The 23,499-nt window shown below is 47.2% G+C and overlaps 2 protein-coding genes across 4 annotated transcripts in view; both read left to right on the plus strand.

Annotated features, from left to right (window-relative positions):
- Window positions 1-6,430, plus strand: part of LOC132005762 (cytochrome P450 2B11) — a 13,559-nt gene extending 7,129 nt beyond the window's left edge. For 2 of the 3 annotated variants that reach the window (XM_059383295.1, XM_059383294.1), the window contains exons 5-9: window positions 298-474; window positions 872-1,013; window positions 1,966-2,153; window positions 2,547-2,688; window positions 5,583-6,430. In XM_059383295.1, coding sequence (XP_059239278.1) covers window positions 298-474; window positions 872-1,013; window positions 1,966-2,153; window positions 2,547-2,688; window positions 5,583-5,773 — 840 coding nt within the window. In that variant the 3' untranslated portion in view covers window positions 5,774-6,430. The remainder of the gene's footprint in view (window positions 1-297; window positions 475-871; window positions 1,014-1,965; window positions 2,154-2,546; window positions 2,689-5,582) is intronic. The other variant, XM_059383296.1, reaches the window with a different exon arrangement.
- A 1,142-nt stretch (window positions 6,431-7,572) lies between these two features.
- LOC132005763 (cytochrome P450 2B11-like) lies at window positions 7,573-21,934 on the plus strand. The gene is made up of 11 exons (XM_059383297.1): window positions 7,573-7,737; window positions 8,454-8,616; window positions 8,700-8,849; window positions 9,454-9,614; window positions 10,011-10,187; window positions 11,008-11,149; window positions 12,088-12,275; window positions 14,653-14,794; window positions 17,606-17,801; window positions 19,276-19,413; window positions 21,649-21,934. Exons 1-10 carry the CDS (start codon window positions 7,573-7,575, stop codon window positions 19,289-19,291), a joined length of 1,500 nt encoding a protein of 499 aa, XP_059239280.1. The 3' UTR covers window positions 19,292-19,413; window positions 21,649-21,934.
- Window positions 21,935-23,499: the final 1,565 nt, after the last annotated feature.

Genomic DNA, 23,499 nt, shown 5'->3' on the forward strand with positions numbered 1-23,499 from the left:
GGTCAGGGTGATTAAAGACATAGTAAGGCGAGGCACAAAGGAGAGAGTTGGAGAGGTGAGGCAGGGACCTCATAAGATGTGAGGATGATGAGGAAGATGCAGAAGGAGAAAAATGGGAGACGGACAGATCAAAGGAAACTTAGAATCAGTGAGTGAGAGATGATGACAGAGGGCGACAGAGACACAGGGAGAGGAGATCCCCTCCTCCACCCCAGGTGTTAGGGCCCCGGAAAGCTCCCCTCCCTGGGACCCACAGCTCAGCTCCAGAACGAACTCACAGCCCCTTCTCTCCCACAGGTGTTCGAGCTTTTCCACAATGTCTTGAAGTACTTTCCTGGTGCCCACAGGCAAGTCTACGACAACCTGCAGGAAATCAACGCCTTTATTGGCCGCGTCGTGGAGAAGCACCGTGAAACCCTGGACCCCAGCTCCCCCCAGGACTTCATCGATGCCTACCTGATCCGCATGGACAAAGTGGGGTTTGGGGGATGGAGATTGGGAAAAGGGAGGGGAGATGCAGGAGGGAAATGACAGGAAGAGGAAACAGGAGAAAGTCGGGAGCAGAGAGGGAGAGAGAGAGAAAGGGGAAAGGCAGGACGCCTGACCCAGGGACCGCAATAGATAACAAGACTTACAGAGGCCTGAAGTCTGGGAGCTAGGGGGAGACAAACACAGCAGAGAGTTGGGAAATGCACTGGAGCCGGGACAGAGCGCAGAGAGACGGGGAGGGATTCCCGACTGGATGCACAGAGGGCACAGAAAAGTAAACTGGCCCAGACGTGTGAGAGCCCCAGAAGCGGGGAGAAGGCGCCCCAGGGACAAGCGTGCAGCAAAGCCCCCCCTCTCCCCCTGTGCTTCCCCTTGGATTCAGGAGAAGGCTGACCCCAGCAGCGAGTTCCACCAGCAGAACCTCATCCTCACAACACTCTCCCTCTTCTTCGCGGGCACGGAGACCACCAGCACCACGCTCCGCTACGGATTCCTGCTCATGCTCAAATACCCCCACATCACAGGTGGGCGGGGCCGGACAGCCCGTGGAGGGTTTTTTGTTTTGTTTTTTTTACCCCTTTTGGGGCCTCAGGAGTTGGGGCTGGCGTCCTTCCTGAATGAGGCAGGCTGTGTCCGGTGTTCGTTTCTTATACCAGGGGCACTGCCCGTATTGAATGAGCCCCTAACGAAGCCAGTCCTGTGAATGAACACAGGATGATGGAGGGTCAGCGTGTTCCCCCACTGTTTCCTCCCGTCGCTTAAGTGCAGACTCATCTATCCGCCCCCCATCCATTCCTTTACTTACCTATTTCTTCGTTAATTAATTTATTTACTTACTCCTCTATAGATCTAGCCCGCCATCCATTTATGTGATTTACTGGTTAATCAGGTTTGTCTATGGGCCATTTATTAATCAACGATGAATGATTCATTAATTCACATATTGAGTGATAAACACATACATATACACATTCATTAATGTTCTTCCATTCATTGATCTTTCCACTCATAATCTGATTGATTTCTGTATTCATTTATTTATACAGCTTTTCATGGGTTAGTCTGCTGATCTATTCCACTGTTTCATTCCTGAGGACCTAGCTCTGTGTGTCATCTCTAATACACACACAGTAATTATTAGCTCATTTTCAACTCCTTTTAGAGGGAGAATTTTGGCAGGCTTATAGTCTTGAGTTCTTAATCTGAAATTCTATGCAAAATTGTGGTGTGTGTGTGTGTGTGTGTGTGTGTGTGTATCTGTGCCCCGTGGGGAGAATTCATAACATTCATTAGATTTCAAAAGGGGAGAATTCTTGCTTCCCCCTCCCCTTCTTCCCCAGGCTCCTTGCTCTGAGGGGTATCAATGACCTAACCATTTATTATGCCTTTTCTCTGGCTTGCTGGGCCATAGAAAGCAATGTGCCTGCTGGAAGGTCTTTTTAAAATGAGGTTCCCCGATCCCACTCATCTGTGCAGAGAGAATCCACAAGGAGATTGACCAGGTGATTGGCCCACACCGCCTTCCATCCCTTGATGACCGAGCCAAAATGCCATACACGGATGCCGTCATCCACGAGATTCAAAGATTTGGGGATCTCATCCCAATTGGCGTGCCCCATATGGTCACCAAAGACACTTGCTTCAGAGGGTACATCATTCCCAAGGTGAGGTCATCTCCGGTGTGGCTCATCTCTGCCCTTGACCTGTTTTTGCTTTGGTTTGCTTTGGTTTTATCACTAGGACCCTCATTTTTATTTATTTTATTTTATTTTATTTTATTTTATTTTAAAGATTTTATTTATTTATTTGACAGAGAGATACACAGCAAGAGAGGGAACACAGCAGAGGGAGTAGGAAAGGGAGAAGGGAGGCTTCCCACAGAGCAGGGAGCCCAATGTGGGGCTCAATCCCAGGACACTGGGTTCATGACCTGAGCCAAAGGCAGATGCTTAATGACTGAGCCACCCAGGCGCCCCTTTTTATTTTATTTTATTTTTTTATGGGGTGCACTGAGGAAGGGAATGACAGTATCTTTTGACCTTGTGACCCTCCCTCAGGGCACTGAAGTATTTCCCATCCTGCACTCTGCTCTCAATGATCCACGTTACTTTGAAAAACCGGATGTCTTCAACCCTGACCACTTTCTGGATGCCAAGGGGGTATTGAAGAAGAATGAAGCTTTTATCCCCTTCTCCATAGGTGAACTGGACTTCCACTCCCTTTCCCAGACCCCAGAGTGCCACTCCCACCCTGAGACAATCAAGGGGAGATCTTTGCTTTCTGAGCATCAGTGTGTGTGTGTGTGTGTGTGTGTGTGTGTGTGTGTGTGTGTGTGTATGTATGTATTTGTCAGTTGCTTTACCCACTTTAATCTGTTCCATCTTTACTGCAACCCTAGAGGGGACTTAAGAAGTAAGATCATGTCCTAAAGGCACATCTTGGTGAGCTGGACCAGGGAAAATATTTTAACCTCTTTATACCTTGGTATGAAATATCTGTCGAGCACTGCTCTGAGCTTAGTGCTCGGCTGGGGGCTGAAAATAATGCATGGGACAATTCACGTTCAGACAATTCACACAGTTCCTGCCCTGGGAAATTTACAGTCCAGCTGTAAGATGGGCACTTATAATCTGGCCACAAAAATAGTCCCTAATGAAATGAGTTGGTGCTTGCAATGTGCTTAGGGCTGCTTGCCGCAAAGCAAGCGGTCACAGAAGTGGTGATTATTATCAGGATGAATGGATGAATCGTGATTGTGGTAAGTGCTCTAAAAGGGCCTTTGGGAACACAAAATAGGAAGGACTGACTACTCTTGATGATACATTGGGGAAAACATCCCCTGAAGCCCTAGCCTCTATGCTAAGACGTCAAGGATGAATATCAGTTGGCCTCTAGAAAGAGTGATCGAGGCAGAGGCAACAGCAAGGTCAAAGCCTGCAGGTGGAAACATGATGGCATATTTGAGAAACTAGATGAACCCTGGGAGCTGGAATGTAGATTATAGATTATAGATTATATAAGATTATAGAAGGGTAAAGAGCTCAGCTGGAGGGGCCATGAAAGCTGGGGGTGTTTGGATTTATCCTGCTGGCGCTGGGGAACCAGAGAGGCTCTTGACATGCTCTGAATTGTCTCTGTCCACATTCTCCACCTTTTGGCCCCTTCTAGAGACAACCCCAATGCCCAGGGTCCTCATCCTTTGGGAGAAAGGAGGACCCTAGAGTCAAGACAGAGATGTAGAACAAGAAGGACAGAGACAGACAGACAAAGAAGGAGTAAGTGCGAAACAGAGAGAGGGACAAGGAGAGACAGAGGGAGACAGTAACAGGGGACGTAGGGACAGAAAGAGACAGAGCGAACATGAGACAATAGAGCGAGGAAGAGGAGAGAGAGAGACAGAAAAGGGGAGAGAGACAGTGTTTCAGATGGAATCAAATGCAAATGGACAGAGACAGGGAGTTTAAAATGGAAGAAAGTGGGCAAAAGAGGAGGGAGACAAGATACAAACAGAGCAAGAGACTGAGGCAATTTCACCATGGCGAAAAAGCATGCAAAGGTGTCCCAATAGACAGCCCTAGGGATGAAGAAGACAGGGTGGGAGCAGAGAGTAGAGCCAGGCTGTTCTGGAAAGAACTGGGTCAAAGAACCAGGTGTAGGAGAACTAGCCTCTAGCTCTGCCCTCGGTATTCCTAAGTTCGTATTTCCTAATTTCTAATGTGCAAAAAGATGTGGACATATTCCCCAGAAACCTCCATGCAGGCCCAATGCCAGGTGTAGGAAACGTCTGGAATGGCCTTTCCAAGGTGACCAGCTTGCAGATAAACAGGCCCTGACATGAAGGACGAGGCTTTCGGTGTCTCTACCTGAGGGCTCCACTCCATGTGTCCTCATTTCTCATCAAGCCCATGCTCTGTAACCTACTGGGGAGCTCTCACGCCTCTGAGAGTCTGTTGGAAGCCATAGACACCCGTCTCACAAGCACCAGTCCCACTCACAGTTTTAGGTGCAGTTTGGTTTTTGCCCCAAACTCTTTTTTTTTTTTTTTAAGATTTTGTTTATTTATTTGACAGAGAGAGATCACAAGTAGGCAGAGAGGCAGGCAGAGAGAGAGAGAGGAGGAAGCAGGCTCCCCGCTGAGCAGAGAGTCCAATGCGGGACTCGATTCCAGGACCCTGAGATCATGACCTGAGCCGAAGGCAGTGGCTTAACCCACTGAGCCACCCAGGCGCCCGCCCTAAACTCTTGAAGCCGGTGGCTCTCAGACTGAGAAAAGATGACAACCCAGAGATAGGGAAACACACAGTACCAGATACACCCCCCACCCCGCTCCCCAGCAGCCTCACATTCCCCACCACACTCACACTCCATGCCACACACACCCAGAAGGAAACACAAAGCAAGAGCCACCTATTGCATCCTTAGCAGAGGCCAAGTGTTAGTCTAGGAATTTTTACAAATATTCATTTCTTTAACCTCACAATAGCCCTATTTGATGGTTACTCTTCTCCCCATATTAGAAATGAAAGACGTGGGGTGCCTGGGTGGCTCAGTGGTTTGAGCCTCTGCCTTCAGCTCCGGTCATGATCTCAGGGTCCTGGGATCGAGCCCCACGTCGGGCTCTCTGCTCAGCGGGGAGCCTGCTTCCCCCTCTCTCTCTGCCTGCCTCTCTGCCTACTTGTGATCTCTCTCTGTCTATCAAATAAATAAATAAAAATCTTAAAAAAAAAAAGAAATGAAAGACTTTAAAAATGTCAGAAATGTGCACATGCCTACATAGTGGAGGCAGACAGACAGACAGATACACATACACACACATCCAATCAGAAATGTGTCTTTATTCTCTGGGGGGCTGCTAGACCCTCTGGAAATCTAAGAAAAGAACTCTCTCCTGGGGGAAAAAAATGTGCGAGGCCTATATGTTTGCACTTTCCGAGGGCCCGGGAACCCTCAGGAATTACACCCTGAATTGCAGGTTAAAAGCTAATCCCATACACATCTGTTGCAATGGCCACAGATGTCTGGGTTTGCCATGTGAGAGGGCAAGGAACATGCATTGGCTCTGTGCCCAAGCTGGTGATCTTGTGTGTCCACAGGGAAGCGCATCTGTCTTGGTGAAGGCGTTGCCCGTATGGAATTATTCCTCTTTTTCACCACCATTCTCCAGAACTTCTCCGTGGCCAGCCCTGTGGCCCCTGAAGACATCGACCTCACACCCCGGGAGATCGGTGTGGGCAAAGTGCCCCCTGTGTACCAGATCAGCTTTCTGTCTCGTGAAGGGTGCTGAGGGAGGGGGGCAGTCAAAGAATCCCAGGATCATGAAGTATCCCACCTCTGCAGAGAACAGCTCCTTGCCTCTCTCTGGGTCTTCCTGCCACGAAGAGACCCATAGCCAGCCAGCACCGTCCCCTCCTTGGTGCCACTGCCCTGGGAAAGTCCTCTCTGCCACCTCATCTCAGCCCATCATTCTCCAGCTCTTGTAAAGACTCGTTGGAAGTGTTTTCTCTCCTTTGTTAACAGAGTTCTTGATGTACTGCGTATATAAAAGCTGGGGGCTAGAGGGAAGACATGGCTCCCTTCTACCTCCCAAGCCCCGGCTTCCTCCAGTGACTACTTCCTTCCTCAGAACTACCACCCGCTCCTAGCAACTGTTTGTGCTCCATGATCTGTGCGTACATGATCTCACTTGAATCTTCCTTCCAGTATTTCCATGGGGGTGGATGTGATGATCGCGTCCATCTTACAGATGAGTAAACAAAGGCCAGGCACTAGCATCCGTTGTCCCAGGTTGTATGGCTAGGAGTGGAAGAGCAAGATTCACACTCCATCTCCCTGGCTCTCAAACTCAAATTCTTCAGCCGGTCCTGCCCAACTAACCCCCAATATATTTTTAAATTACGGTAAAATTAACATAACATAAAATAAAGTGTTTTAAAGTGTATAATTTCGTGGCATTGAGTTCATTCCCAATGTGGTACAACCACCACCACTATCTAGTTCCAAACATTCTCAGCACCCAAGAACAAAACCCTGTACCCATTAGAAGTCACTCTCCGTTCCCCCATCCCCTCAGCCCCCAGCCGTCACCAATCTGCTTTCAGTCTCTATGGCTTTGCCTGGTCTGTGTATTTCATATAAATGGAATCATACAATATGTGCTCTGTTGTGTCTGGCTTCTGTCACCCAGCATCATATTTTGGAAGTTCATCCACACTGTAGACCATTGCTGTCCTCGTTTCCAAAGACTCTCTCTACTGCTTCCTTTGGGGCAAGGGTCTCCTCGGCCCACAACTCCCTGAGCTGCATGGGAGCTATGCTGGGGCCTTGGATTCCCCGATAGCGCCCTTCAATCCCCCTGACACTCAAATAAACATCCAAAGCCTAGTCAGATGGGGATCCATGCTATTCTATGTGAGACCCATCTATTGTCAGGTCACTAGGGATCTTTCTGGAAGGTGAGAACTTCTTCACTGCCAGGTCAGTTCCAAGAAGGCAAAATATTTGCTGAGGAATGAATGAATGAATGAATGGGTGAATCAGGCAACCCAAAGGCACCCTCAACACGGAGCTAGACTTCCCCCATCAGACCTTGTCTTTGTCTTCATATCTCATCTTCTTCTGACGACCAGAATAAGTTTCTGTTCCCAAAGAACACAGGATGTACCAGTTCTGCCTTCTAGCTATTCTCAGTCTCTCATGATGCAATGCCACCCTTTGAGAAAACTGGCCAAGAGCCATCCTTGTGGTGCAACCTTCCCTCACCAACCTCTATGTGTTCCACAGGCTGACGCCACTACCCTACCTACAGGAAGGTATTCCAGGTTCAAGGGCACTGTCTGCTAAGATACCTCCAGGCAGCCAGAGGCCAATAGAAGGCTGGTTTTGGGACCCATGTAAGATGCTAAACATCCTGGCTTCTGCAGCACCTGCCAACTTTGGGCTCCCTGTTGCTGGAGAGCTCCCAAGAGCTATCCCAAGGTAGATTTATGACACACCCGCCCCCACCAACCCAAAAAAGTGACAAACAACAGAGCAGCCTCCCTTTAAAGAGGGGCAGCAGGATGGAAAGCAGACACAGCCAGGACCATGATGCTGTCAACTGTCCTGTTTCTCGGTGTCCTCATTGGCCTCTTGCTACTCTGGGGTCACCCAACCTCCCGGGGATGCCTCCCTCCAGGACCTTGGCCTCTGCCCTTCCTGGGGAACATTTTGCAAATAGACCACCAGGGCTTTCTCAAGACCTTCCAGTTGGTGAGTTGGAGAGGGGGAAGGAGGAGGATAAGCAGAAGATGGGTGGACAGGTAAGAGCTCGCAAGCAGCAAGGCAGTTGGGATTCAAACTGTGGTTGGGACTTCTCAGGCCAGCTTGGGGATGACCTTCTTCCAGCCTTGATCTGCCATCTGGCCCAATATGTCCACGAGAGAAGCTTCTGGAATTCCTATAAGAAGGAATGCAGGGAAGGTAGACTGGGGGGAGAAATTATGATGGTAGACGTGAAGCTTTGAGCTGGGTCCTGCAAGGTTTGGGAGGGAGAGGTACTAGAGCTTACATATGAGGAGTCACTGTCATTTTTTAAAAAAGATTTTGTTTATTTATTTGAGGAAGAGAGCAGGGGCCAGGGGAGAGGCAGAGGGAGAAGGGAAAGCAGACTCCCTGCTGAGCAGGGAGCCTGCCTGATGCGGGGCTCTATCCCAAATGAGCCACCCAGGCACCCTGAGTCTCTGCCATTTTTTAAATTTGAAGTTGGGAGAGTTCTTGGAAAAGCTGAGAGATGAGAACATTTGGGGCAAGGGTGTATGAGGGAGGCTTGGAAGAAGCTGCAGAGTTCGGGTCTCCCTTCTTCCTTGATAGGGATTCGATGGGGACTGGTGGTGGTGGTTAGGCTAGACTGGAGGGTGTGACCCAGGTGTAAGGATGGAGACTCTTCTCTTGAGTGAGAGAGTGAGAGCTGGACCCCGCCTCCACAGCTGCAGAAGAAATACGGGGAAGTCTTCACAGTCTACCTGGGACCCCGGCCTGTTGTCATCCTGTGTGGGTACAAGGCAGTGAAAGAGGCTCTGGTGGATCAAGCTGAGGCTTTCTCTGGCCGAGGACACATCGCCATCATCGATCCCTTCTTCAAGGGGAGAGGTGAATGGGGTGTGGGGGTTGGGAAAAGACTAGGGGACGCCTCATGTGTCCTCCCAAACTTCCCTCTGTGCCCTCCCAATCAGGTGTGGCCTTTGCCCATGGAAAGTCTTGGAAGGTCCTTCGGCAGTTCTCTCAGCTCACCATGAGAGAGTTTGGGATGGGGAAGCAGAGCATTGAGAAGCAAATCCAGGAGGAGGCTCAGCGTCTGGTAGAGGAGCTCCAGAAAACCCAGGGTGAGCCCAGGGGCAGGGGCAGGGGGTGGATGGGCAGGCAGGGGGTGGGTGAGATGGAGACAGAACGACCCAGAGACAGAGAGATTCAGAGACAAGTTCAAGGAAAGAGAGAAGGAGACAGATAGAAAGAGAAAGAGAATGAAGAAAACAGGGACACAGAGAGGAAAAGGCAGAGAAAGCAGACAGAGAAGCAAGTCAGAGGGAAAACCCAGGACCCTGACAAAGATCGATCCAGAAGCAGAAACTGTAAAGGAAAGGACATAGAAAGAAAAGGGTAATAGAGTCAGGGGGAGAGGGCCAAGAAGACGGACATGGAAAGAGAGAGGACGGAGAAGAAGGGGCTGAGTCTCAAACAAAGAGCCAGAGACAAAACCAGAGAAAGACGAAGGTGCACCAAGAGGGTCAGATCCAGACAGAGCCCAAGAAAACCATGAGACAAAAGCCTGAGATGTCCAGGAAAAAAATCATAAGAGAACCAGCAAAGGCAGGCTGGCCGAGGGAAAGAGAAAGAGACCAACCAACCAAGCTGAGATGGCACCGGCCAGGTCAGAGCCTCCCAGAAGCACCATGTAGGGCCCTACCATGACAGAACTCCTGTTCACAGGGGCCTATCTGGATCCCACCTTCTTCTTTCACTCCGCCATGGCTAACATCATCTGTACTATCATCTTTGGACAGTGCTTCAATAACCAGGACCCTGGATTCCTACGGTTGCTACATTTAATGAATGATATCTCCGATCTTTCCAGCTCTTTCTATAGCCAGGTGAAGCCAAAGGTTCCGTGGGGAGTGGGGGTGAGCAGGAATTGGGGTGGGTGGACCCTGGGCAAAAATCAGATGCTTTTTGTCTTAACACTGATGCAAGAAGACACCAAAGGTGATGAGTCAGGCTGAAGGTAGGAAATAGACCTTAGGAAAGGGAGGCCTATGAGAGAGGAAATCCCAGTAGAGGTAAGCATGATTGGGCCAGGGTGTACTCGTTCACACACCACTGAGTGTGTACATATATACTTGTTTGCTCAACTGGGAGGCGCGCCATTCTCCAAGGCCAGGGGGTGAATTAAGCCCTTTAGTTATTGCTGTGCCATGCAGGGCACAGCCTCAATCCTGCAGCACCAGCCCAGAGGGAACAAACTCTGGGACCTCCTTGCTTCCCTGCAGATGTTTGAAGTCTTCTCCGGCATCCTGAAATACTTTCCGGGCATCCACAGGGACGTGTACAGCAAAGTCCAAGAAATTGAAGATTTTGTCATTAAGAACATCCAGAGGCACCAGGAAATGCTGGACCCCAGCGCCCCAAAGGACTTCATCGATTCCTTCCTGGTCTGCATGGACAAGGCAAGGGCCAAGCTGGATGAGGGGTGGGTGGGAAAGAGAGCGATGGGCACACTACTGATATCGAGCTAACTTGATATGTTTGGGTACGATGTATGTGATGTTTAAATGTTGAAATACTTCCCTGCAAATTGGTAAGAAAGCCACTAGCCCACCCTCCCTTCCCATCTCCCAGTCCTTCCTCAGCTTTCCCAGACTCTCCTGGAACGGTGGTCTGAGGTAGCAACTAAAAGACCTAGCGACCACCGGCCCCACACAGCGGTTCTTCGGGACCCTTCTCCACCTCCTCGCGTCCTAAATAGACAGAGGCCTATTACTGTTCTGATTGGTCAGAGGCCAATTTCTGTTCTGATTGGTCAGAGGCCCGTGTCTGTTCTGATTGGTCTGGCAAGTGCGTAGCTGGTTATTCAGTATTTCACTATCACCCCTGGATAGACAACTGCAAAGAGAGAGAGAGAGACCCAAAGAAAGGTAGCAAAAACCAAAAAATATTAATCCCTAACATGTATGGAGTACTTACAAACATAACATCAAAACAACCCCAGATGATGAACTAAGGCACAGAGAGGTTAAGCTCCTTACCCAAAGACTCCTAACTAGTGAATGGTAGGACTTTAGTTTGGACGTAGGCAGTTTGGGTCCAGAGCCCACCCTTTTGCTCCACTGTTGGCCTCGAATACGGAAAAAAGGAAATACCAAAAAGAAAAAAGAAAGAAAGAAGAAACTGGCACAGAGTTACATGGAGGTGGGTTGGAAGAAAAGATCTAGAAGCTGAGAATCTTTACAAGGGGAGATGTTAAGGATTGTCTGTTGCTATCCCCAGGAGAGCTCTGATCCTGAGAGCGAGTTTCACTTTAAGAACCTTGTCTACACGGTTGTCTCGCTGTTTCTCGCCGGCACAGAGAGCTCCAGCAACACTCTCTTGCATGGATTTGTACTCCTTCTTAAGAACCCTGATGTTGTAGGTGAGCTGGGCATTGGTGGTCAAAGGCCAGAAAGAGCCGAGGGTCTTGCAGCCATACTGGAGGGTGGTCGTGTGATGGGTGAAGACAGACCACTTCAGTCAGCAAAGATACACCCCTGGAGGGACTGGTAGCTTATTATAAAGTTTTGCTGAGAACAAAGCACTTTGGAGTTGACAGGGTAATTTACAGTTTACAAAATGTTTTCCATTCAGTGAAGCTCCTGTGGCTTGAAAGGTACTTTTATGAAGTACATAAGGTGAATTGTAAAATGCTTCATGGTTTAGGAGGGATGCTCCAATCACGGAGTATCATTCACAAAGCATTTCGCAGTTTACAAAACCACATGACTCTTGACAGAACGCTTTGAGGTTAACAAAGAACTTGACTCTTTGAAGTATATTGCTGATTTGTAGCTAATTAGAAAGGCCCTCATTCAGTTCTCATGCTGACAGTCTGCAGATCAGACTTGGAGAAACTCTTATCTAATCAAATTCCCTTATTTTACAGGTAATCAATTTGAGGGCCAGATTGGGAAAGTGGTTTATTCAAGATCACATAGCAAGTCACTGGGACAAAATGATATGACACCAGTCCCAGCCATACCCATTATTAGTTAAAAAGAAAAGAAAAGAAAAAGATAGCCTTAAGTGTTGATTGAGTTTCCACCCACCCATCATTACTCAACTGATCTCCACTCATAACTAGAGTGGAAACATCAGACAAGACTTCCCCACAATGAAGCCACTGACTTTCATTCATTGAAAAATCAATGAATGTTCCTTTCATTGAGAAGGAACAATAACCCAACATCTTAGCAAAGAGTTCACAAGACACCTCTTCTCCCCAGTCTGCAGATCATCTTCTGTATGACTTTGTTGAGCCCACTGTTACTGACATTCCTTGATGTTACCCCCTCTTTCCATCCTTACCATTTTAAGAGAAAGTCCAGGAGGAGATTGACAGAGTGATTGGCTCACACCATCTCCCAGCCCTTGAAGATCGGGCAAAAATGCCTTACACAGACGCCGTCATCCATGAAATTCAGAGATTCAGTGACATCCTCCCCCTTGGTGTTCCGCGCTGTGTCATCAAGGACACTCACTTCCGGGGATATCATCTCCCTAAGGTGAGACCACAGAATCTTGGTGTAGCCTTATGGTTCATGTCTCTGGTCAATGGATCACAATGGGAATTATTATTTCCAGATTTCTATGGGAAGGAGACAGATTTTGGAAATGTAGAAAAATCTTCTCCCTTCTGTCCTTTTTTTTAAACCTTTATTAGATGTTGGATACACTGGGGGGAACCATATACTTACTGAGGTATGTATTACAATAGAGCTGTTTTTCTTTTTTTAAAGCATTTTGTCATCTCCCCTACTTTCCTCTTTCATGAGAAGACATTCAAAGCTTTATTTCTCTTTCTATAATTTCTTTAAGTTTATATGAACATGCACTCCATATATACACAGAATAGATAAGTCTATTTTTTAAGGGTTTATTTATTTATTTAAAGAGAAAGAGAGAGAAAAAGCCCATGGAGGGAGGGTCAGAGAGAGAGAGACTTTTCTTTTTTAAGGATGTTATTTATTTATTTATTTGAAAAAGAGAGAGAGAGAGAGAGAGCACAAGTAGGCAGAGAGGCAGGCAGAGAGAGAGGGGGAAGCAGGCTCCCCGCTGAGAGGAGAACCCAATGTTGGGCTTGATCCCAGGACCCTGAGATCATGAGCTGAGCCAAAGGCAGAGGCTTAACCCACTGAGCCACCAAGGCGCCCCAAGAGAGAGAATCTTAAGCAGACTCTAGGCTGAACACAGAACCTGACACAGGGCTCAATCTCACTACCCTGAGATCACAATCTGAGGTGAAACCAAGAGTTAGATGATTAACTGTGCCACCCAGGTGCCCCAATTCAATTCATATTTATCTATCACTTTGAAACTTGTGTTTCCTTCCTTCCCCTCATGTTTTCATGTGCAAATCATTGCAATGTGCAACTTATCTTTTATTGTATGTTTGTGTGTGTGTGTCTTTCTTTTCATAATATAACAATAGTGTGCTGTTAGTATATTTTCAAGTCAATACCTATGGTTCTAACTCATATTTTCTGTGGTTGCACAGATTCCCAAGCAAAGATATACCTAAGGGTAATATCTAATCACCTAGTGGGCACTAACCCATGAGAATTTAGGCATACTTCCTTTTAGTGCATGTTGCTTTATTGCAGTTTGCAAATATTGCTTTTTTAGAGATTGAAAGTTGTTACAGCTCTATTGTAATACATACTTCAGTAATGTAATGTGTTCTCCATTGAGCATGTATTTTGGTGCCATTTTTCCACCAACCTTTGCTCACCTCATGTCACTGTGTCATATTTTGGTAATTTTCAAAATATTTCAGATTTTTTCATTATTATTATGTTTTTTATGATGATCTGTTATTGGTGGTTTTCTGAGATGGAATCTACTCTTGGGGAACCTGTTGTTAAGATTATTGAAATGACAACAAAGGATTTAAAATATCACATATTCTCATACTCATGTGCTTTTATGATGAAGTGTTGGTAGGATTTGAGACGACTGATTCCAATTTTGAAAGAAGTTGGGTAAAATGCTATCCAACAGCATCACATGCTACAAAATTCTTTGTAACAGGAAGAGTCAATCAATGAGGCAGACTTCATTTTTGTCTTATTTTGAGAAATTGCTCACAACCAGAGGCATGTATCTGGCTTAGTCAGGTAGAGCATCTGACTCTTGATCTCAGGGTCATGAGTTCAAGCCCCACACTGGGCATACAGCTTACTTTAATAAAAAGAAAATAGAAGAAAGGGAGGAAGGAAGGAAGGTAGGAAGGAAGGAAAAAAAGGGTGAAAGAAAGGGAGAAAGGAAGGAAGGAAGAAACAAAGGAAGAAAGAAAGAAATTACCACAGTCATTCCAACCATCAGCAACTACCTCCCTGATCTTTTGGCAGCCGTCAACACTGGGTGAGACCCTTCTCAGTGAGATTATGACTTGCTGAAAGCTCAAATTATGATTAACATTTTTTAGCAATAATGTATTGTGAAATTAATTGTAATTATTAAATATTTTCCCAGACATAATGCTTTTTGCTCACCTAATAGAGTATAGCATAGTGTAAACATAACTTCTATATGCACTGGTTAATCAAAAAATTCATTTGATCCACTTTTTGCATCACCCATGTTAGTGCTGTGGTCTGGAACAGCAGAGCCAAATGTGAAAATTTCAGTCGATGGATTATGGAGAAGTCCGAAGGGTCTTGGAGGAAGAGGGGATGGCTGGGGTAGTTGGTGGGGATACCTAGAAGGCTTGGGACACAACTATTAACCAAATGGGGCAAAGTTACTCAAAATATCAGCCACCAACTGTAGAACCATACAAAGGATGAAGCTATTGTTAATCCATTGTGGATGTACCATCATTGATTCAGCCGCTCCTTGTTCATGCCCATTTGGGTCCTCTTGGCTTTGACACCCTCTTAGGGCACCACTGTGTATCCCTTCTTGAGCTCTGTCCTCCATGACCCATGCCACTTTGAGAAGCCAGAAACGTTCCACCCTGGCCACTTCCTGGATGCGGAGGGCAACTTCAGGACACAGGAGACCTTTATCCCATTCTCCCTAGGTAAGCTGAGACCTTACCCACATTTTGAGAACTCCTGCTCACCACCTGCCCTTTGGGTGACTTTCTCCCTTTGTCTAACCCCAAACACACAGTGAAGATTTTTGAAAAAGATGAGGATTCAGAAGAAAAGAAAAAGCAAGAAATCTACAGAGACATAGAAGGTGTGGGAGAAGGAAAAGAGGGGGTATAATAGAGAAGACAGAGACTTAAGTCAATGACGGAGATGAAGTAAAAGATAAAGACACACACATGCTCTCACATTCTCACACAAAGAACAGACAAATGAGGGATCCATTATTGAGCGTTCTGCCATGTGCCAAGAATTCAGAAAGGCATTTGAGCTTTTCTTTCAAAATAAAAAGAACTTTATTATTTTTAAAAGGTTTTATTTATTCATTTGACAGACAGAGATCACAAGTAGGCAGAGAGAGAGGAAGGGAAGCAGGATCCCTGAAGCAGGCTCCCTGCTGAGCAGAGAGCCTGATGCAGGGCTCCATCGCAGGACCATGGAATCATGACCTGAGCCGAAGGCAGAGGCTTAAACCACTGAGCCACCCAGGCGCCCCAAGAACTTTATTGTTTATTTCTGATTTTTATACAAACAAGGAGGCAATAAAATTAAAGTAGAAATCACCTGTAATTCACTGTCAAAATCAGACTTTAACAAAAAATTGAATAGGCTTTATTAACAGATTCATGAATTGGGAAGCATCCCATCTAGCAAGTAGAGAGGAGCTCCAAAACCCAGACTTGTTAATATCACAGAGGATATCCTTCTATATTTTCTGTTAAACATATGCACACACACAAAGGTAGGTGATGGGTAGACAGATAGATAATAGGTAGGTAGATAAAAGGAAGGTAAGATGAAAAAGAGAGCACGGGGATGCCTGGGTGGCTCAGTTGGTTAAGCAGCTGCCTTTGGCTCAGGTCATGATTCCAGGGTCCTGGGATCGAGTCCTGAATCCAGCTCCTTGCTTGGCAGGGAGCCTGCTTCTCTCTACGCCTCTGTCTGCTGTGCACTCTCTCTCTGATAAATAAATTAAATCTTAAAAAAAAAAAAAAAAGAAAGAAAGGAAAAGAAAAAGAGAACAGTAGGGATGGGAAAGAGGAAAAGGAATTGATTTATTTCTTATTTGCCAGTTGTTGAAATCCAAGCCCCAGACTAGAATGAGGCCCAGGGGGGACCTAGGGCAAAAAATATAAGGAATATTCACTCACTGTGGTAGTTGTACAAGTGCCTTCGTTCACCTATCAATTAATTCAATTTTTAGCCACTGGCTTGAAATTTATCATAGGCTAACATTTTAAATCTCCTTAGGTCTATTCCTGGCTTACTTATACTGACCTATATCCACACTGGTTCATGGATGTGTCTTTTCTAGCTATACCATACTATTTGAATTATTATACCTGTGTAATAAGTTCCATTATTTTACAGGGTCTAACTCCCTCCATTACCCTTCTTTCCCACATAGTTACATGGTCATTGTAACACATTTTGTTTTTCTTTCAAGTACTCTTTAGAACTTTTTTTCAAATTCTCAAAAAATCCCACTGGAATTTTATTGGGATTAACTTAAATTTGCAGATTCATCTGGACAGCTTTGACAACTTGAGAAATTTGAGATATGCCAGACAAAACTAGAGTGTGTGTCCACTGAACCAACTCTTGTATGATGTGGTGGCATCTCGGGCTTTTGTTTTCTTAATCAAGTTTTGCATATTTCTTGCTAAATTTATTTCTAAGACACTCAAGAGGAGATAGTGGCTCTTGTTCACAGAGCCTCTTTGTCTCCCTCAGCTCAGTGTTCCATAACCAAACGACATAGACTAGCTGTATTCTAGAAAATTTGCTGCATATGGGATCCCACCCAGGCTCCAATTAGATGGGACACTTCTGTGGTGGTTGACCCCAGCTTGCAGGGAGAAAGGAGAGGCAGGGGTGATTTTCTGAATGTTTATCAAGTATGACGAGGCCCACCAACCAATTGAGACTGTCACTGGTTGGGGTATGGGGACTGGGTCTGGAAGGCTCATGCCATTAGTGCTGATTGCGGGTAGGTCCAGGGGCTTGGAGGAGACCAAGGTGATCAGAAGAGTGGGACACTTAGAAGGTCAGAGCAGCGGCTGCACATTGAGAGTTCAGAGTAGTTCTATATTTTATTTTTTTTTAAGATTTTATTTATTTATTTGACAGAGAGATCAGGAGTAGGCAGTAGGCAGAGAGAGAGGGGGAAGCAGGCTCCCTGCTGAGCAGAGAGCCCGATGAGGGGCTTGATCCCAGGACCCTGAGATCCTGGGTGGCTCAGTGGGTAACCACCCAGGCATCCCCCAGAGTAGTTCTACATTTTAATAGCCTGTTAAGTAGAGGGGCCCGCCTCCTAGGTATGGTCCAGACCCAAGACCTCAGAGGCTTCAGTTCCCCTCTACTTCTCTCTCATGATTCCTCATATCCAGGGCATGCTTGCAAGATTTTTTCCACTATTTGCACATTTTCTCAAAACATCAGCTGAGCTGAGAATATACTTAACTAGAGATATCACAGAGAAAGAACTCTTAACAGGCAAAGACTGGGGACCAAGAGAGACAGAGGAGGACACCATAGAGGACAGGCTGAGACACGTGGGACCAGATAGAAACAGGCATGCACGAATACACTGGTGTTGCCTGTGTTGAGGACAAGAACAGAAGTACCTCATATGTAAATTTGTGTAAATGAGCACGCAAATGTCCCAGGAGAGTGGGGGTGGGGCAGCTGAGTGCTCCTGAGGGCTCCCCCAATGACACAAGTCCCCCTCACACCCTCAGGAAGACGCTTCTGCCTGGGTGAGAGCCTGGCCCGCTCGGAGCTCTTCCTGTTCTTGACCTCTGTGCTACAGAACTTCACCTTGAGATCTCCCAAGGCCCTGGAAGATATTGATATCACTCCCCGGAGGAATGGGCTGGGAAAAATGCCCCCTGAGTTCCAGCTCTGCTTCCTGCCCCGCCAGGGAGTGGCACCAAGGTTGTAGATCCCCTTGGAGCTCTTCCTTCTAGCCCCCACCTCTGCCCACAAGCAGTCTGTGGAGGCCTCCTGACTCCTCCCTGCTCACTCTCCCCTGGGGAAAATCCCTTCTGTAATCTCCTCTGTTTGCATACTGTCTTCACCCTTCATCCCTAGATGGTCTGCCCTGTTGATGGAGGGTAAAACCTTGGCCTTCATGGCCATGAAATACCTTCAGTAACTTGGTGTCATCACCATCCACTGTGCAGTTGGGGAAACGGAGGCCCACACCTATACCCAACCACCCCTAACCCTCCTGTTCTTTCTCTGAGTTGAAAAAGCCACTGTGGCCCTCAGCCTCTGGGCTGTGTACTTTAAAACACCTCCCCTATTTCTCTGCTCTTATCCACGAAAACCGAGATCAAAATAAAGTTCTACTCTTTCTGGACCCAACGGCTATCTTGCTACCATGCCTCTTGTTTTTCCTTTTCTTTTCTTCCTTTTTTTTGGGGGGGGGGGGCTAAAATTCACATAACAAAATTAAACACTCACCATCTTAAAGTATACAATTCAATGGCATTTTGTACAATCACAGTATCATGCAATCATTGTCTCTGTCCAGCATCCAATCATGTTCTTCGCCCCAAAAGGAAACACTGTACTTTTGAGGGCTGAATAATATTCTGCTGGATGGAAATACCACGTTTGGTTTATCCCCCCATCAGGTGATTGGCACGTGGCTTGTTGACACCTTTTGGCTCTTGTGAACAGTGCCGTTGTGGACATCTGTGTGCAGGGTGGCCTTACGTTTGTTTTACTCTCCACTGGGAATGGAAGGCAGGTGTTCTTCCATTTCTGCCTTCGGACCGGAGGCTCTGGAAGGATGGGGCCAGAACTCCCCTCCCAGATGCTCCTCCAAAGTGGCATTGAAGATTCCATGAGACAGTATGGCCAGAGTGGCTAGAACATGGCTTGGCACCAAGCAAATAGCCCTGAAGTGTCTGACAAGTAAATAAATCCTCCAAGAGGTGACGTCATTGGCCTGAAGGCAGAGCCTGATATACAAGAGTCCAGTGACTCTCCAGGCTGAGCTCTTGACACTGGGGTGCTGTGGAGAGGGGGTGCCTGTCCATTCAGCCCTGTGCCTCGGTTTCCCTCCTGTCCCATGCTGAGGGGCCATTCAAGGCATGTCTGTTGCAGGGAGAAGCATGGGAGGGGTAGCTAGTTCCTATACCCACGAGGATGGATGTGGGGATAGGGGGTCCCAGTCAGCCAGAGTAACGCCCCTTCCCTGTCCCATCCTCTCTGCCTCAACCCCAGACACGTGCTTGGTCCCAGTGCTCAGGAGAAGGGAGGCAGTGTTCTGGGGTGGGTGGGGGCTTACTGCATCTCTGATTATGGTCTTTGGACAGTCTGGGCTATACCTTCACAGCTGAGGGATGGGTCATGGTTGAGGTCACATGTGGAGCTAACCAGTGTTTCTTCCCTTCCCTAGGGAATTGGGGCCATGAACCGTAAGACTCAGGCTCAGCTGCGGCAGGTGGCCAGAAGGAAAGCTGTGGAAGCTGATTTGTGTGGGATGGAGGTTGTTCAAGAGCCATTGATGGGCCAGCCCAGGCATCCTCCAGTAGGGGTGAGATTGGGTTGCTGGCACTAAACTCATGGGGAATCAGTGGGAGTGGAAGATGGAACAGAGAGAGCCAGGTAGAAACTACTGCCTTTTAGAACCTTGCCTTGGAAGTCTGGTATGCATTCCACTGGCCAGGGCAGCTACAAATTCCACCCAGATTCCAGAGGAGGAGAAAGAAGTGACATTGAATAACCAACAATTCACATACTTAACAAAGCAGGAGACCATCAACAAACATGCACCTATTTACAAATTACTACTTAGGGTACCCAGGACCTTACACTGTGTCAGAGACTTTGCCTCTTGTCAGTAATTTATTTTAAATTATGTATCAGTCTATTTATCTTTCCAAAATGTAAAGTGTTTTGCAGTTGAAGAGCACTTTATAATTACAGAGGTATTTGATGTGGACAGATTATTTTGCATTTAAAAATATTGTTTGCCTTTAGCAAAACTCTTTGAGGCAGAGTGTTCTGTAGTATACAGAACTCCTTGTTGTTTACAGAACATTCTGTAGTTTTTAAGTAGTTTGACATTTACAAAGCACTTTACCACTTACAAAGATTCCAAATGGCACATGGGATAGAGTATTTGTAAATACTGCACTTGGTCTATACAGCATTTTGTAACATAAAAATTTTTCTGTTTACAAAAGATCTTAGCAGAGTGGCAGGGTGCATTGTAATAAAGTGATTTTTTTTCCATTTGACAAAGTGCATATTTAGTAATTCCTTTGTAGCATTCACAGAGAAGTTGTCATTCATGAAGGGCTTTATTTCTACCTATAGTACAAGTCAAAATAGAACAGCACTTGATTAAGGTTTAAAAATAAAGCCCTTGGGCAGTTTACAAATCCTCCAGGTTTCATCTGATGTTAGGATGCTGAGATGGTGATTAGGCAGCAAATCAGGGAGATGTCTCTGCCCAATGGGAACTGACATCAAGTCGGGGAGAAAATTAAAAAATAAAATCATAGCAGACAGTGATGAGCGCTATGAAGAGAGCTCAGAACTGATGAAGATAGGAAATGAATAGGAAGAAGTGGGGAGCAAATTCAGAGCAACAGTGTTCAGTCACAGAACACTGCAAAAGACCTCCCAAACCAACCAGCTATTTATAAGGTGCTTTCCTGCTTACAAAGCACTTTTGAAGTCACCATCACACTTGATTCTTAAGATAGCTTTGGGAGACGAGTAAATATTATGAGTAAATATCATAAACTATTTTTTACTTATTATTTTTTTAGAGAGGGCGGGGGGAGGGCCAGAGAGAGAGAATCTTAAACGGGCTCCATGCTGGGCTTGTGGCTCAATCCCACGACCCTGAGATCATAACCTGAGCCAAAATCAAGAGTTGGACGCTTAACCAACTGAGCCACCCAGGTGTCCCATAAGTTGCATTTCTTTTCTTTTTAAGATTTGATTTATTTAGGGCAAGATTTTACTTCTTTAGGACCCCCCTTGGGTCCCCTCCCTCCTTGGGATCTTTGTATGATCACTGTTGTCACTCAAAAAACCTTGCTTTGTTGCTGCCCACTAAAAAAATATATAGATATAGATGATATAGATATAGATATAGATATAGATATAGATATAGATATAGATATATTTACTTACTTATTTGAGAGGGAGAGCGAGCGAGCACAAGCAGGAGGAGGGGCAGACAGAGGGAGAAGCAGACTCCCCGCTGAGCAAGGAGCCCGATGTGGGCTCGATCCTAGAACCCTGGGATCATGACCTGAGCCAAAGGCAGATGCGTATCCAATTAAGCCACCCAGGCATCCCTGGAAATTGGGTTTAGGTAAGGTCATGTGGGTGGAGCCCCCAGGGTGAGATTAGAGCATTTATAAGAAGGGGAAGTAGAATGCCTTGGTGGCTCAGCCAGTTAAGTGTCCAACTCTTGGTTTTGGCTTCAGGTCATGATCTCAGGGTTGTGAGACTGAGCCCCTTGTTCGGCTCTGAGCTCAATGCAGAGTCTACTTAAAGATTCTCCCTCTCCCTCTGCCTCTCCTCCCCGTGTGTGCCCTCTCTCTCTCTAAAATATATAAATGAAATCTTTTAAAAAAAGAAGAAGAAGACGAGGAAGAGATAGCAGGCACCATGTACCCTCTCCCCACCATCTGACAATAGTGGGAGAAGGCAGTGTCTGTAAGCCAGAAGCTGCTCACTGAGAAAAGGATCCATCAGCATGGATCTTTTTTTTTTTTTTTTTTTTAGATTTTATTTATTTATTTGACAGACGAAAAATCACAAGTAGGCAGAGAAGCAGGCAGAGAGAGAGGAGGAAGCAGGCTCCCAGCTGAGCAGAGAGCCCGATGCGGGCCGCGATCCCAGGACCCTGAGATCATGACCTGAGCCGAAGGCAGAGGCTTTAACCCACTGAGCCACCCAGGCGCCCAGCCATCAGCATGGATCTTGATCTGGGACTTCCTATCCTCCCGAACTGTGATAAATAAATGTGTTTAACCCACACGGTCTGTGGTTTTTTTGTTATGGCAGGCGGAGCTGACTACAACATGTACCAGGCTGATACCTACTCTGATAAAATAGGCTATACCCTTGAGGATTGACTGCACCCAACAGCTCACTTGTTTGCATGGCCATGGTCAAGGTTCCACCTGTATCCTAGCTACCCAGTTTACCTTAGTCTCCACTGTTTCATACTTATTATGGCTTTACCATTTACATGGCTCAAGTTATGAGAACAGAACAACACAGAAGGGACCCCCTTGGCAAGCTCACCTAAGTTCACCTGAATGCACTTTGACCATCACAGTCCAGGCCAAGGAAACTGGAGGCATGTGAAGTCTTAGAGGCTCCTGAAACGGTACCAGCTCTCAGACTTTCTGTCCAGATTCCTTGCATGGTTCCCTCCGTGGAGGAGAGGACAGGGCACATAACAGCCTGAAAGACACAGGACGGATAGCCAGTAGGTGGGAGGCAGGTCCTGGGTGCTCGCCCAGTGGAACACACTGTTAACTTCTATCCACTTGGATGACTATCTTCATGCAGCTCAAGGCTATCGCAAGATGTATTCTTCGGGAAGCAGATTCTTGAAAAGCCCCCACCCACCAGACCCAGACTTCCCTTCCCAGCCTCCCCCCCGCCCCCCGCCCCCGTCCCCGCTGCCCGGACCCTGAGGTTGCAGCCCTTCTCCTGCAGGGGGCGCATGAGCCGCGTTACCGGCCCCACGGCGCGCGGGCACGCGCGCGGCGGTCCTCCCACCGAATCTGCCTTCTCTGCAGCCCGCCCCGCGGCTCCTGAATGCGTTCTCTTCTCGGAGGGGCCAGATCTGTGGATGGATGGGGAAGATTGGCTGCAGTTTTGTTTCTAAAGGAAACAGTGTCAACAGCAGGAGCCAGAACTGAGATTATGAAATCAGAGGTCCTGCCTTGTCGGGAATGGGCGTGGGTGTGGACGGCGGGGTGCGGAAGAGATGGGGGGCAGGTGAGAGATAAGGGGGTGCGAGAGAGCAGGGAGGATGAGCAAAGGGAGGAGGGGGAGGAGGAAAAGAGAGGGTCAGCTGCCTTCACCCCTGCCCACCTCTCCAGCCCCTGCTCAGGCCTCCTCACCTCTCCCCTGGAATGTTCCAGTAGCCTGTTGTCTGCATTTAAGTTGTCTGTCCCTTAGTATTTATTGTGGAGCAGCGGGAAAACAGCAAAAACTAAGACGGCCGGGGGCTCGTACGGTCACAGAGCACACAGTCGGGTTGGAGAGAGAAACCCGTAGTCAGGAGCAGCAGTCCAGTGGGGTCAAGGCTGGGCTGGGAGGCAAGGCAGAGGGCTGGGGCCCAGATAGCGAGATGCCAGGGCGTTTGGACAGCCAGCCTCTCTCTGTTCCTTCATCCCTCCTGTCTCCTGTCACTGCCCATCCCTTCACACCCACCCCCCACCCCGGTTTCCTCAGAGGTAACTCCTGAGCTGAGCGGTAGTCTCATTCCCATCCTCCCCAAGCTGAGGGCTAGGATGAGAGTCCATGAGCTGTGTCAGCAGGGGTGAGACCTGGACAGAGGCCCACCTGCCTGGGGAACACCTGTCTCCCTCATCAGACTCTTGATGTCGGCTCAGGTCATGATCTCAGGGTCATGAGA

This window comes from Mustela nigripes, chromosome 17 (assembly GCF_022355385.1).
Source record: "Mustela nigripes isolate SB6536 chromosome 17, MUSNIG.SB6536, whole genome shotgun sequence".
Taxonomy (NCBI): Eukaryota; Metazoa; Chordata; class Mammalia; order Carnivora; family Mustelidae; genus Mustela; species Mustela nigripes.